The 15,220-nt window shown below is 36.2% G+C and overlaps 3 protein-coding genes and 2 non-coding genes across 5 annotated transcripts; 3 read left to right on the top strand and 2 right to left on the bottom strand.

The window, feature by feature from the left end:
* The first annotated feature begins 1,322 nt into the window (after window positions 1-1,322).
* On the top strand, window positions 1,323-1,404 carry TRNAS-UGA (transfer RNA serine (anticodon UGA)). The gene has a single exon. It is a non-coding gene; the product is annotated as a tRNA-Ser (tRNA).
* A 1,117-nt stretch (window positions 1,405-2,521) lies between these two features.
* On the bottom strand, window positions 2,522-4,458 carry LOC149549565 (uncharacterized). Its single transcript, XM_089794339.1, has 5 exons — window positions 3,796-4,458; window positions 3,250-3,585; window positions 3,020-3,156; window positions 2,808-2,860; window positions 2,522-2,739 (listed from the first exon to the last, which is right to left on the bottom strand). The coding sequence occupies exons 1-5, from the start codon at window positions 4,456-4,458 to the stop codon at window positions 2,522-2,524; spliced, it is 1,407 nt and encodes a 468-aa protein (XP_089650465.1).
* A 4,984-nt stretch (window positions 4,459-9,442) lies between these two features.
* Window positions 9,443-10,241, top strand: LOC149549564 (phospholipase A2 homolog 3-like). The gene is made up of 3 exons (XM_089794338.1): window positions 9,443-9,493; window positions 9,610-9,649; window positions 9,889-10,241. Exons 1-3 carry the CDS (start codon window positions 9,443-9,445, stop codon window positions 10,239-10,241), a joined length of 444 nt encoding a protein of 147 aa, XP_089650464.1.
* A 1,583-nt stretch (window positions 10,242-11,824) lies between these two features.
* TRNAS-UGA (transfer RNA serine (anticodon UGA)) lies at window positions 11,825-11,906 on the bottom strand. Its single transcript has one exon. It is a non-coding gene; the product is annotated as a tRNA-Ser (tRNA).
* Window positions 11,907-13,868: 1,962 nt separating this feature from the next.
* On the top strand, window positions 13,869-15,220 carry LOC149549562 (putative phospholipase A2 homolog 2). Its single transcript, XM_089794337.1, has 3 exons — window positions 13,869-13,955; window positions 14,068-14,107; window positions 14,871-15,220. Exons 1-3 carry the CDS (start codon window positions 13,869-13,871, stop codon window positions 15,218-15,220), a joined length of 477 nt encoding a protein of 158 aa, XP_089650463.1.

Below are 15,220 nucleotides of genomic sequence, written 5' to 3'. Positions count from 1 at the left end.
AATAAAAAAAATTAAGATAGACATTCAAAAAATAACTATTAACATATTTTAGATAAAGTTTTCTATATATTTATATTTAAAAAATAATTAGTATTAGTGTCTCACTTTATAGATTTAATTATAAAACCTCTATGATTATTATTATTTTTACGTCATAGGCGTTTTCAATATGAAAGATGGAAAGCTAAATATATCAATCAATGGTGTATGTCTGCTTACAGGCATGGATGACCATCAAATATATCAAATTCGTTCAAATGTTTTTATTTATTTTTTCTTACTTGTCTTTTTTGTTCTCCATTTAGTCAAAATTTTGCTTTTGATGTCGAGCACGTTTTGGATTATCTTTGATCAATATACCCTCACATGAATTTTTGTTCTCCATTTAGTCAAAATTTTGCTTTTGATGTCGAGCAAGTTCCAAATTATCTTTGATCAATATACCCTAACATGAATTTTTGTTCTCCATTTAGTCAAAATTTTGCTTTTGATGTCGAGCATGTTCAGAATTATCTTTGATCAATATACCCTCACATGAAAGAATGCTTAAAATTAAATTCAAACGTTGTCATTCCCAAACCACAGTCATTGCCAGGCAATAGACAAGACAATTGACTTATATTTTCTTTTAGAAACGCCAAATAAAATTTCATACACATTTTCAAAGAATAACCTTTCATAAATAAAAAGAAGTTCTTTATGGATTTGCTAACTTTATATTGCCCAGCTCTTTAGTGATCAAAATTCTGAATCACTCATTAATATTTTTAATATGTATTTCTTTATTTTTGTACTTTATATTTATATATTGTGAATCTACTTCAAAATATAATTATAATTACATAAAAATGATATAATATATTTTATGATAGAATATAAATATAAATGCATATAGTTTTAAAATTTATTTCTTTATAATAGTATAATTAAACTATATATAATAATGTTATACATAATATAGGTTAAAGCATTAATAGTATCTTTTATATATTATATTCATACAATATAAATTATTACGTAAAATTTACTTTTGAAATCACATATAGTTTTATTTATACATATCATTATTAAATTTCATATACGATCATTTAAATCACTAAGATACGATTGTTAGTTACTTTATTTTGAATCATATTTTGGATAGCGATAATACAGAAGTCATCTTCACCTGAAACTTTAGATTACCAGAGTGCAGAAAATTTTGGGTAACTTGTTTATTAACGCGTTCAATCTTACAGTTCAGAGGAGAGTCATCCGTACTTTTGGCTTTGTAATTTTTTATAATACATCAATTAGATCGTACGACAACACTTCACCGTGGAGTCGATGTGTCCGAGTGGTTAAGGAGACAGACTTGAAATCTGTTGGGCTTCGCCCGCGCAGGTTCGAACCCTGCTGTCGACGATTTGAATTTTGTCTTTGTCGACGCTAAGAAAGTCTTTTAAATAGTTTGAATTGATTGTTCATGTATGAAAATCATAGCGACATCACAGATTGCCTATGCCAAATATTCTCATTACTATTTTCCTTTCCCAATGGCATCAATGCAGGGTGTTTTAGAATATTTTGCATTGTTATTAGGGATTGCAATGGCGTTCTAGTCATTGGCATTAGGAGGAGATTGTTATTTTGAAATGAATAACCAACAATTTTTATCACTGTTATTTTGATATTTGAATTTATTTTTATTTTTAAACATCTATTATTATTATTTTTTTGAAAAAAGAGGGGTAAAAACTTTATTGAATAAGAAATCAAATCAGTACAAAACAGAACAGGGCCTAAACCTCAGGAAACACTAGAAACCATAGAAACACCATAGAGGCAAAGTCAACTCTCCCTGATTCCACTTACATCCTCTGACAACGTTCTCTCCAAGTCTTGACGTAACTCACCTGGCATCTGCTCCCACTCATCAATCCGCCAACCATCTACATTTCCAGATGCCCACTTTGCCAAACTATCAGCTGCCCTATTCCACTCCCTTGGAATATGGGTATAAGACACTTAATCCATCATAGAACTAACTTGTAAAATCTGTTGCACTATCAAAGACAACTCCCAACTAACATCCGAACACTTCCTCTCAAGTAGAAGATTCACAAGAACCTGAGAGTCAGATTCACAAATCACCTTGCGCCACCCCAAAGCATATGCCCTCTGCAAAGCATAAAGAATAGCCAAACCCTCCATTCTATTAACAGTTTGCATCCCTTTATTGACTAAGAATATAAAAACCTCCCTTCCAGAAGAGTCCCTGCCAATCCCACCTATACCAGCAAGCCCTAGGTTTCCCCTAGATGAACCATCAGTATTAACTTTCAAAATGCCCTCCGGAGGGGACATCCACTTCCCCATCCTTTGGACTTTATGTTTCCCCCTTCTGCCTCTCCTCACACAGGCCGAGTCTGGAGAAATTCCTTGAATTCCAAACATGTCAACCATTATAGCATCATCCCTCTCGAGAGGCATCACCACCTCACTTTTAGCTAAGACTGTGTCTTGAATCATTCCCAAAATTCTACTCCAAACCTACTGAATCCCCAAAGCTTCTCCCTAAAATATTCTCCGATTTCATTCCAGCCAGACTTGTCAAAGCAAAAAGGTAGGACCAGTATACCAAACATCCTGCAAAAAAGAAGCCAGGGACGGGGGCCTCCCCAATCTCAACCAAAACTCCGTCAGAGAGGAGGCGTGAAAGCACGGGCGTTTCCAAACCTCCCACCAGAAATGCCATAACTGTAGAGTGAAAGAGCACTGGAAGAATAAATGCATAGAGTCTTCTTCCCCACTACTACACAGGATACATCTCGACGAACCAGAAAAACCCCTCTTCCGTATATTGTCCCATGTCAGGCACCTGTTCCAAGCCAAGGTCCAAATTAAGCAGTTACATTTTGGCCAAGAAAATTGATTCCAAACTTTCTTCCACCAATGAACCTCCCCTCTCACCAGCTGCTAGGAGAGCAACTCTTGATAACAAGAGGAAACAGTATAAATGCCCTTGGGATTAGGGGACCAGGCCAACACATCCACACCCCTAAGGGCATTATAGTCCCGCCCCGAAAGAATGAACTGGAGCTCAGCCCGCTCCGCTTCCGAACCAAAAATAGGCCACTCCTCCGAATTCTTCCACCTTGCCTCCACCAGCTGACCCTAAGGGGAAAAGGATTTAAAGTCGCACACTCTAGACCATCCAGCATCACAAAAATTCTAAGCCAGCCTGTGCAAATGAGGATACTAAACAACCAAGGGAGGATACCCATCCCAAGCATCATGCCAAAATTGAGCCTCTGAGCCACTCTTGCAGATCCAGTGTAAGCCACCCTTAATGAGCGTCGCTCCTTTCTTGAGAGTACTCCAAATTATAGAGCCTTTCACACACAAGCCATACCGAGGAATATCATTATGGGGGATCCCTGGAAGGTACTTCAGAGACAAAATCCTAGCCCAGACCTGTTCCTTTTCCACACACCAACGCCAATACAATTTAGCAGCCAGAACAATACCAGTCAGCACTGATTGTCGTAAGCCAAGACCACCAAACTGTTTTGGACTATAGACAACCTCCCATTTGACAAGACTCTACTTGTTTGAAGATAGATTACCAGCCCATAAAAATTGTCTTGCTAAGGAATCCAATTCCTTAACAAAGCTCAACGGCGCCACCTAAACCATACTCCTATAGAGAGGAAGAGCTTGAACCACAGATTGAATCAATTGGACCCATCCCGCAAAGGATAGCCAGCGGTGAGTCCAATGAGTAACTTTGGCCCAGAACTTATCAAGAATAACCTGCCATGATTCCTTAGAATGCCTACCACCAGAGATAGGAATGCCGAGGTAGAATATCGGAAGACTTCCAATTTGGAATCTAAGAATATGAGCGATTCTCCTCTGAATAGAAGGTGGAGTATTAAAGAAATAAATGGAAGATTTTTCCTCATTAATCATTTGACCTAAAGCAGCAAGATAAATAGCCATCACTCTTCGTATATTAGAAGCCTCCCGAATGGTAGCCATACCCATGAAGGTTGTATCATCCACAAACTGTAGGTGAGATTGCACAAGGAGACCTCCACCCCATTGCCATCCCTGAATAAAGCCCCCTTCCACATTATTATTTATCAACCGGCCCAGACCTTCTGCCAAAAGAAGAAAAAAATAAGGAGATAGGGAATCACCTTGCCGTAAACCTCGAGAAGCACCAAAGAGATTAGAGTGTTCCTGATTAATCAAGACTGACAAAGAAGTCGAATTTACACAACTCAAAACCCACCGAATCCATTCCTCCTCAAAACCAAAGGCACCTAGAATCTTTTGGAGAAATGACCATCGAACTCTGTCATATGCCTTAGCCATGTCCAACTTAATGAACATAGCCTTGTCTTTAGAATTGGCCATAGAGTGAATAGTCTCAGTTGCCACAACCACCCCATCCAGGATCTGGCGCCCCATCACAAAGCCACTCTGTTCTTCAGAAATTAACTTGGGAAGCCACTTTTTTAACCTGTTAGCTATCAGCTTAGATATAATTTTATAAACAACATTTCATAGAGAGATAGGGCGAAATTGACTAATCCGATCAGCCCCTTCCTCCTTGGGGATGAGAGCAAGGAAAGTAGAATTCAGAGCCCGAAGCATTTGCTTGTTTCTCTGGGATTCCTGAACAACTGCCAGTAAATCTATCTTGATAATATCCCAAAATTCTTGGAAGAACTCAATCGGAAAGCCATCTAGACCTGGAGCTTTTCCTTTCTTCATTTGGAAAACAGTCCCCTCTAATTCCTCCAAAGAAATGGCACTCATAAGATGCTCTTTCATTTCCAAAGAGACTAAAGAAGGAATGCAAGAAAGGACCTGGGCCTCTTCAATCGAGTCCCCTTGTGAAACCTCCCTAAATAAAGACTCAAAATATTGTACAGCTTCGCTGAAAATATCCTGAGAAGAAGAGAACGTCTCTCCCCTAGCATTCACCAAGGTTGATATGGAGTTACCATGTTGTTTGGCCTTAACTGAATTGAAGAAGAAAGCAGTATTCTTATCACCTTCTTGAAGCCATACAATTCAAGCTTTTTGTTTCCAGTAGATTTCCTCTCTCAGTTCCCACTCCTCCAAAGTTTTCAGAGCCCTAGCTTCCTCCTGCAACAAATAATCTGACACCCCCTCTTCCCTTAACAACCTAGTAATATCATTCAATTCAGCCTGGGCCGCATATTTCTCTTGAAAAATATTACCGAAGCAATACCTGTTCCATCTTTTAAGCTGAAATTTAACATATTGTAGGAGTTTAGCAAAGATATACATTGTTGTACCAAAGGCAGGTCTACCATCCTTCCACCACTCAGCAACATAGCCATATAGGTCAGGGTCCCTTAACCACATAAGCTAGAATTTAAAAGGTGGCTTCTGAGGCAACCAGTTGGAGGAAATAACTAACTTAATGGGCCAGTGATCCGACCCTCTCCAATCTAAAATCTCAGACCTGGATGACCATAATCCACCCACCCAAAAACAGGACACCATGAAGCGATCTAGTCTTTCCGCAATGCAATTATCTCCTATTCTTCTATTATTCCAGGTGAACTGGCCATTACTAGGCTTGATATCAATGAGATTGAGTGCTGAAATGTTATCCCGAAGAAGCACAGAGGAGGGCTCAAGTCTTGCGATACCCCCCCATTTTTCAGAGAGATCTAGAATAGCATTAAAATCTCCAGCAATAATCCATGGCAGATAAGGAAATAACCGACGAACAAAATGAATATTATTCCATGTAAGGATCTTACCTTGGAGCTCAACAGGGGCATAGACGTTGGAGAGAAGAATAGACTCTCTAGATTTGTAGCATAGAGAGACCAAGGAAATAGAAGATCTAAAGGATATCCACCACATAGGCTGGATCTTTTGAGGGTTCCATAGGCAAGCTACCCCCCCTGAAGATCCCTGCGCTCCAATGCACTGACATTGACCATTCTTCCACAATTTAGGAGCTATACTCATCATACTCTCAACAGAAACTTTGGTCTCCTGAAGAAAAAGGACATCAGGAGAATGAATTCTAACCAAATCTCGAATAGCTTTTTGTCTAGGGCCGTTGTTCAAGCCCCTTGCATTCCATGAAATAATGATCATTTTTGGGAAGCTGGGAAATGAGAATCCAAGGTCTTGATAGCTCCTAACTCCACCAAATTCTCACCAATCAACTTAATCTTCTCCATATCCTTCTTACACCCACTTTTACCACTTTTCTCAGAAACCCCCTTCTTGCCATCCTTCTGAAGAATACCCAAGTGAGGAGAAGACTTGCCACGCTTATCCATATCTGAAACTACACTCCTTGCAGGAAGGGCCGCTCCCCCTGCTTCTTGATCCCCACCAGCATTTAACCACATAGACACTTGAGCCCCTACCTGCCCATCAGTGACCATAGGCATAGCAGGTTCAACCTGTGGAGCAGGAGGAGGGTCGGAAGAGACAATCTCCTGATCAGGCTCCACAACCAATTGAGCCAAGCTACTAGATCCCGGAATAACTTCTTGCTGCCCCAGCTCATCTAGGACTTCAAATCTATTAAAGGTATCCTCCTTCTGTCTCTCCATCAAAGTCCTCTTTTGACCTCTATTACAGTTGCGAGCCTTGACCTGTACAAAGCCCTCAGCATCCTTTTCCTCTCCTGAATTTGGCTTCTTCCCTTTATCAGCCCCAAGATTGTGACGAGGAGGGGGTGGAGGCTGCTGATCAACTAGCTTGGCCTTCGGGCACCTACGCAGCAGGTGGCCATATTCATGACAAAGTTGGCACCGGAAGGGAAGGGTCTCATAATCGAGTTTCTGCACCCAAGAATGTGAGCCCGCGCACAATTCAACTTCATCTGGCAATGGTCTACTCAAATCAAGCTCCACACAGATTCGAGCAAAAGTCATAACCCTTTTCCCAAGGGTTTGGGTTGAGGACCCAACCGGTTTCCCCAACATCAAAGCGAGCATATGGAAAACATCTTCTCAACAACACTCTTGGAAATCTGGGTAGCCGAACCCACACTGGAACCCGATTCGGAAGCTCCTCAGAGGGGTTAAAGCCTGCATGCCATGGCTTAACAAATAGTCCAACCTAGTTGTAAAAATAGGGCCCACCCTCAAAAACCCTACTACGATCTGCCATGCAGGTGAATGTAACCATGAAAAAGTTGTTTGCAAGCAACGTGACATCCATTTCACACTCTGGCTTCCAGATTCTCTGAGCCCAGTTTTCTAGAAATTGGAGGGATACTCTTAAACCCAAAAATTTACAGTACAGCGAATGCTTTGAATAGTATTCCACATCCTTAGCAATCAACTCGTAAGGGATTACCAATTTAGGTCTTTCTTTACACCGCTCCAAGCACCCATTAATCTATGTGATCCGAGAACTGCTAGACGGATTTGATGCTATAACTCCTGAACTCTGAGAAAAAAGGGCATTATCAAACACCCTCTCCCCTTGATTTGGCGGATGCATGTCCTCCGCATCATGCAAAACAATGTCAGGAGAGACCCCTGATGGCTCACCCCTCGTCATTCTACCCCCGGCCTGGAGAAAACACAGTAAGGGACCACAAACCAGGTGTCACGCACCCCACCGTCCTCACAGCCCGCAGACCAACCCAAGACCAGAGAACAACCTACAAAAAATGGCGCAAAAGACCAGGCACCCACCCTCACGACAACTGGAACACTTTCCTCCGCAGACGCACGCACAGAAGACTCAAAATGGAGCTAGGGCACGGCAGCCCTAGCTCGTCAAACTCGCACAGAAACCCATCACCAACATATTTCAATTTCAGACCATCTATTATTATTTTCAATATAATTAATAATTTGAAATTAACTATGTGCTTATAAATTGTAATAATTTAATTCAATATCAAAGATATTATAATGTTTTTACAAACAATAATATTAATATACAAATGTTTTTAAAAAGTTGTGTTAAAAAATTTCATAGATATTATAAGATTTTGTTTTTTTATTTTAAATGGACTTCTCTTTATAGCGAGTGGATAACCCATATTACAATTTTTTAATTAAATTAAATAATAGTATATCATTGTTAAATAATTTTTAAATTAATTATTAAATTGAGAAAAATGGTTGGTTGTGTAAAAAAACAATTTAGATTTAACTTCTACTTTTATTAAATAAATCAAATTCAATTTATGATTTATAAATAATTTTATTTTTTGTCTCCCCTAAAATCATTGCTTTGGCACTTCACTTTTTACTTTTAAACACTTTCAAATATTAGAAAAAAATGAAATACATTTATCAAACTTTATTTTTTGTTTTTCTTACACAAATAGGATACCATGTTGCAATGACTTGTTGTGATAAACAAGAAACATAAGCATGTCTTTGTTCATGCATAGGTAAAAAAATCTTCGTATTTATAAAACAAGAAGATAATAGTTGCAAAAACAAGGATAAAAGTATTGTCAAATTGATAATTTTAAAATTTACCACAGAATTATTAATTTTATTAATTTAATTCTATATTAAAGATAGTATTTTTCTTTTACAAACAATTTAAAGCATATGTATATATTCAGATAGATGTCATTATTAAAATAGTTTAAAATTATATAAATTGCTTTATATAAAAAATTTAAAACTATTTTTTTTCATTTTTTAATAAATCAAATTCAATGCCTAATTTATTGATTTTTTTTAAATTTAATTAAAAACAATGGTTTTGCACCAAACATTGTCAAAACCCTTTAGAAACTGCAATATGTATGAATTATCAGAAGTGCTCTTTGTTTTTCTTATATACGACACTTGGGCACAGCACACATAGGGAAAATAGGCTTTTCACCATTGAAACAAATGATAAGTAGATAAGATAAGATAAAACAAAAGATCACAACGTGGGTCTATTGGACTGAAAACTTATACCAAGAAGAAAGCAGACAAATGAAGCACCAAACAATATCTTAAAAAAATACTTTTAAACAGACAAATGGAACACCAAACAGTATCTAAAAAAATTACTTCTAAAGACGAATGAAATCAGACAAAGTCATGATTAAAATATTGCAATCCCTCAATACTGACAGCTATATTTCATTATCGGTCACCACCCCATATTTCATTGGTAACAACTCTAATTAATTCTATGTTTCGTCGTCAACTATATAGTCATTTTCGAAGAATTAAAACTATACTTAATCATGTCAATTATATTCCGAGTAGACATATATTGCCAAGCAGTGGCAGCATTTATACAGATAATTCTTCGTTTGCATCAAACCTAGTTATCATTTTGGACATGACGAGGCTTGACAGGCGTTATTTAAAAACCAAGCAGACCTCACAATCTCACACCAACAATAACAGTTATATCTTGATAACTCAAGAAAAGGATCATCATGGGAGCATTCAGCGCAAACTTGTTTGCTATGGTTATGTTATTGATTTTGTTTATAATGTCTCCCAGCTGCTACGCCCTCTCATGGGTAATCTTTACTGCTCTCTTCTTTATGAATTGCCCATTTGTTATCTTCTCACAACAAATTATATTACAATTGATTGTTTTGATACAAATTGCCTTGATTGGTTTATGTGGGTGTAGGGGGATTGCAGTACTACATGCAAATCCGAGCACTGTTCATGTGAGATAGCTCATCTCTATTCTTTTATCAGTTTATTTTTGCAATTTTCTATAGTTTTTTATTATCGTATTGTCCGATGCTTCGCTTAGATCTAATGAGTGTTAAGTGTTCCATTTATTTTCATGAGAGATGGATTCATGTGTGAATCACTGATAATCTTGATAGCAATATCATAAATAATGATCTGGTTAATTACTAACCACTTTGAATATCTGACTGATGTACAAATGTTATGGCAGTTGCACCATTGTTGAGGTATGGGAAATACTGTGGGATATTTTACAGTGGGTGCCCTGGAGAAGCTCCATGTGATGAGCTTGACAGTTGTTGTATGACTCACGACCATTGCATTGGAGATTCAAGCTATCTGAACGTGGAGTGCAATCAGGCTCTGCTTGATTGTGTTGCAGCTTACCAACAATCAGGAGCAGGGCAGTTCCCAGGGAATACCTGCGATATAAGTGATGTGGAGAACACCATTAATTATGCCATTCAAGCGGGTGTTTGGATTGGAGAAGGTATTGGCGACCCTCCTCCTTCTTCCTCTCTGGATCACTCCTTGCTTCCCACACCATCTCCTTCTCTTCCCTGATATCACTAGGGCTTCTACTTGCTTCTTAGATCAATTGCATTCTACTTCCTTCTTTGTATCTAGCTAGTGTGATAATAATGTTCCTCTACCCAAATTCCCTTGAGTTGGAGGACGTTAGAGCATTTCAAGTGGAGAAATATGATTAGAGATTTTTAGGGTTGGTTATGTTTTAGGTAGTATGTGTTTAATTTGGGCACTACAGATTGTGAGTTTAATTTCTGATTAGTTTCTAAAAGAGTGGGAATTTATTGTACATTCTTCAAAAGATTATAGAATAGTGGTCTTTGTTTGACCATCTTTTTATCTTTTAAGGTCAGGAAAATCAATTTTAGTTGGGGTATTAACTATGCTTCTTTAAATTTGACAGTGCAAATTATTGGTTTTCTTAAACTTGTTTCATGCTATCAAGATTTTATGTATATTTTTTTGTTTTGTCAATATTTGAAATCAAATTCTATGATATATAATAATAAGAATAGATAAAAAAGAAGAGAATTATTATTATTATAAATTCTAGAAATTTGTTGAATTTATTGTATCCTACCACTCAAAATCAATAGTACAATTTCTTTGAGTTAGAGTCAAAAAGAGCATTCCATGTACAGAAATATGATTAAAGATTTTTGGGTTTGGTTCATTCAATCTTTGCTATGTATTAGACAGTCAAACTGTTTCTTCAATTTTGATTTGTTAGTAGGGATATGAAGGTCTATTGCACATTGTTCAAGAAATTTATAAAGCAAATTTATCATAAATTTCAGGTTATTTGGCTAATCTTTCAACATATCTGAATAAATAATAATAATAATAATTAAATAATAATTGATAATTGATACCGATAATAATAATAATTATAATCGATAGTTGATACCAATAATTATTAGAAAAAATGACATTCAATATTTATGTTAAAAAATACACATAATTGATAATAAAAGGCATTCACATTGACTAAATCATCATAAAAAATACACATGATTATTTAAAACCATTATAAAAAATACACATAATTGTTAAAAGAGGGATAAAAATTTATTAAGACAAGAAGAGATACAAAATAGAGAGCTCTATAAGGAGCTCCTGTAACAAATAATTCGGAGGGTAATTGTCCTTATCTGTAACATTCCAATTCTGCACATGATCACAAGTCCATTTAGTCAATCAATTCACAACTTCATTCCACTCAAAAATATAGCCCTCTATGCCTTTTGTATTTAAGAGAGGTAATCCAAGTTCCAGTTTCCTATGTTTACATTAGAATCTATATCTGAATGTAGGCTTCTGCCTTCAGTTGTTATAGACATTTCATTTATTAGCATATACAAAAATAGTAGACATACCAATGCTCTACAATTCTTTAGAATGATTGAAAATTAATTTTAAAATAAAATTGCTAAGAATGGTGTGTAAACTAGTGAACTCCAAAAAAGACATCTAAAACTTACTGATATACATTATAACTTTTAAAACTTCTATATAATGGAAGTTAACTACATTATAGTTTATTGTCAGTCAGTGACAGACCAAAATAGTTAAATGTATCAAAGTTTATTGTCCGTCGTGACAAGACCAAAATGGCTTAACGTCGACAGCAGGGTTCGAACCTGCGCGGGCGAAGCCCAACAGACTTCAAGTCTGTCTCCTTAACCACTCGGACATATCGACTTGATAAAATCGTTTTCATTGTCGTCTTTCATATAAAAATTCAAAATATTTTATTCTAATTCGCAGCTGGAAATTGTATGCGTTTTCTATGTTTTATTTTTATACCTAAAACGTACCCTTTCTCAACAAGTCCTCGTGAACTTGCTTTGAGGACTATGTTGCTGAGTAGGAAACCATTACACTTGGATGTTCATGGTCTGTGTGTGACCGTCTGGCTTTTAGTGTGTTTTGACACACAAGGCAACGCCAAGAAGCTGATTGAAAACGATCGTTTTATTCTCTGGCACATGTGCCCATGGAAACGTTTACCTTTCATTACTTTTCATGTACAAACAAATTTTGTGTTTCAGAGCACAACATAGTCCAGTGAGAAAAGAGCATAAGAAAACAATGGTGGACATGAAAGAGAGGAAGAATGTGCAGTCCTACAATCTCCCTTTTTCAAGAATTCCTCCCATCTATTAGCTAAAATTATTCCTTCTATCTGTAATCCATAATCATTGCTTAGAATATAGCTGACTTAACAAACTATGGTATTCTAAAACTCCTAGAGATAATTTCTTTGTATTCTCTTGTACGATAATATCCACTCTTAAAGAAAAACTTAGTAATTGATGAATGCAATTTCATTGATTGTACCTATTTTCCTTAACTTGGTGGTAAATACATAGCTATTCATGGGATTGTCTCCATAATGTAAATGAGTTCCTATTCGAAAATAGATCATGTGAAAATACATCCTTTCTTTGTGTATTCTTTATAGAGACAATGATACAATATGTGACCATCAAGTTCCTAGCATAATGACTTGATATTATCTTTTTTCTTGATAATTCACATGGTGAATATCAAAGAATTGCTCCATTTGGTAAAAGATTTTTTCATCAAACAATAACAATATTTAGTGTGAAGGACTGATCCATACAATGATTGAAAATCATTAGAACTAACTCAAATGAAAATACATCTTTCCCCTTAGGACTCCTATTTCTTATTAACAAGGTCATGTGACTCCTCATTTTTCATCCCGAATTGGTGGGATGTTGACCATAAAAAAATACACCATCAAATTCTTGATATAACTTGTATTAGCCAACCATTACATCTAAGTTTTATCATAATAAATAAGATTAATTACTTTATCAATATGGTTTCCTTTTATGTATCTACTTACAGATTTGTTATCTTTATAAACAATCAATTCTCGATTTCCACATCCCCACTACTTATAGATTTTTTAGGCCTGAAAACATTCTCTAAACCTCTTGTTATAAGATCGATCGTATAATAATTTTATAAAAAGTTCACACAAAATCTGTCTAAATAATCTATTCTTTCTTACTTTGACTTTCAAGGTTTTGTCAATTCCCAAATAAATATTCATTAAATTAATGAATTTGACGAAAACTATAATCTTATTATTATTCCTCACATATGCCCCAAATACATTGAAAATATGAGTATAGACGTATCATTGTTTCCATTTTCATTTGTCCAAAAGTCAAGAAAAACATCATTAAATTTCAGCCCTAATAATAACTCGCTTAATTCTTCCCTAATTTATTTGAAATTTGTGTTGTCAACTTAAATTTGCACCTTAGTTTCTAACCAAAGATAATTCCTTCACGGTAACGTTCACTTGGGTCAACACATGCCTCTCTCGCTCTCAACTCTTGCCAGTTCAGCAGGGTCTTAGTTGATCTTCGACGCATGAATAGCTTGTGAAAGACTGTACCTCATTTTGAATTCAAAGAATTCTTTGAGTGACGTGCATCCCCAAGAATTCATTGAGCATCGATGATAAAAGTATGATGATTTTCAAGAAAACGTTGAATTTAGTCAGAAATGGCAGTCAACAAACATGGTATTGAAAATAAATTCCTCAGCATAGGCTACAAAGATAAATGACTCATCTTATTTGAGACAACAATTATATCTTGATAACTCAAGAAAAGGATCATAATGGGAGCATTCAGCGCAAACTTGTTTGCTATGGTTATGTTATTGATTTTGTTTATAATGTCTCCCAACTGCTACGCCCTCTCATGGGTAATCTTTACTGCTCTCTTCTTTATTGCCCATTTCTTATCTTCTCACAACAAATTATATTACACTCGATTGTTTTGATACAAATTGCCTTGTTTGGTTTATGTGGGTGTAGGGGGCTTGCAGTACTACATGCAAATCCAAGCACTGCAAATGTGAGATAGCTCATTTATATTCTTTTATCAGTTTGTTTTTGCAATTTTCTATAGTTTTTTTTATTATTGTTTGTGAATTCAATTATATGTGGTGTTTTAAATAACATTTTACATCACATTTATGAGAATGTTAGAAACTTCAAAGTGTAGAAATTGGTATAATGGTAGATCTAAAATGACTAAAAAGGATTTTGAAAGACGGAGAAGATGGGTCAGAGCTTATCAATATGTATTAAATCTCTTATGTCTTTTCTCCCTCGTCCATCTCTTTTTAGACTTTCTGGATTTGCAATTACCCAAACCTCTTCTTAGATGTGCAACTATTCTAATTTTCTATTTTATAGATCTTCAACTATTCTAATATTGTAGTACTCAAACTCTCTAAATCACTAAAATGTAATTCAAAACATTGATTGAGAAACATCTTCTACTTTTTCATTGATGAGCTTAAGGGGATTTCTAATGAATGGTTCATGAGGCACAATGCTTGGTGAAGGTTTTTCAAATGGGTTACAAGTGGGTGTAACCATGGAGGAAATTGATCTGTAGTTAAGCGTGTATAGTACTGGGATGAGTGACCTCCCCGGAAGTTCGGTGCTTCGCCTAGATTTAATGAGTGCTAAGTGTTCCATTTATTCTTATAAAAAATAGATTCATGTGTGAATCATTAAAAACTACACAGTTAAATCTTGATGACAGTATCATAAATATTAATCTCGTTAATTACTTTGAATATCTGACTGATGTACATATGTCATGGCAGTTGCACCATTGTTGAGGTATGGGAAATACTGTGGGATATTTTACAGTGGGTGCCCTAGAGAAGCTCCATGTGATGGGCTTGACAGCTGTTGTATGACTCACGACCATTGCATTGGAGATTCAAACTATCTGAACGTGAAGTGCAATCAGGCTCTGCTTGATTGTGTTGCAGCTTACCAAAAATCAAGAGAAGGGCAGTTCCCAGGGAATACTTGCGATATAAGAACTGTGGAGAACACCATTAATTACGCCATTGAAGCGGGTGTTTGGATTGGAGAAGGTATTGGCGACCATCCTTCTTCCTCTCTAAATCACTCCTTGCTTCCCACACCATCTCCTTCTCTTCCCTGA

Source organism: Cupressus sempervirens, chromosome 7, assembly GCF_028749045.1.
Source record: "Cupressus sempervirens isolate cs-2001-9-10 chromosome 7, ASM2874904v1, whole genome shotgun sequence".
Classification (NCBI taxonomy): Eukaryota; Viridiplantae; Streptophyta; class Pinopsida; order Cupressales; family Cupressaceae; genus Cupressus; species Cupressus sempervirens.
Note: the sequence above shows the minus strand (reverse complement) of the source record. Positions and strands in the feature narration are given on the sequence as shown.

Excerpts from the sequence above, each read along its gene's own strand:
- LOC149549562 (XM_089794337.1), top strand. The coding sequence starts at position 13,869 with ATGGGAGCATTCAGCGCAAACTTGTTTGCTATGGTTATGTTATTGATT. Across the intron at positions 13,956-14,067 it reads ACTGCTACGCCCTCTCATGG|GGGGCTTGCAGTACTACATG; the intron begins GTAATCTTTACT and ends ATGTGGGTGTAG. Across the intron at positions 14,108-14,870 it reads CAAATCCAAGCACTGCAAAT|TTGCACCATTGTTGAGGTAT; the intron begins GTGAGATAGCTC and ends ATGTCATGGCAG.
- LOC149549565 (XM_089794339.1), bottom strand. The coding sequence starts at position 4,458 with ATGGGGCGCCAGATCCTGGATGGGGTGGTTGTGGCAACTGAGACTATT. Across the intron at positions 3,586-3,795 it reads ATTCTAAGGAATCATGGCAG|AGTCTTGTCAAATGGGAGGT; the intron begins GTTATTCTTGAT and ends TCAAACAAGTAG. Across the intron at positions 3,157-3,249 it reads GGGATGGGTATCCTCCCTTG|GGTCAGCTGGTGGAGGCAAG; the intron begins GTTGTTTAGTAT and ends TTTTCCCCTTAG.
- LOC149549564 (XM_089794338.1), top strand. The coding sequence starts at position 9,443 with ATGTTATTGATTTTGTTTATAATGTCTCCCAGCTGCTACGCCCTCTCA. Across the intron at positions 9,494-9,609 it reads GCTGCTACGCCCTCTCATGG|GGGGATTGCAGTACTACATG; the intron begins GTAATCTTTACT and ends ATGTGGGTGTAG. Across the intron at positions 9,650-9,888 it reads CAAATCCGAGCACTGTTCAT|TTGCACCATTGTTGAGGTAT; the intron begins GTGAGATAGCTC and ends ATGTTATGGCAG.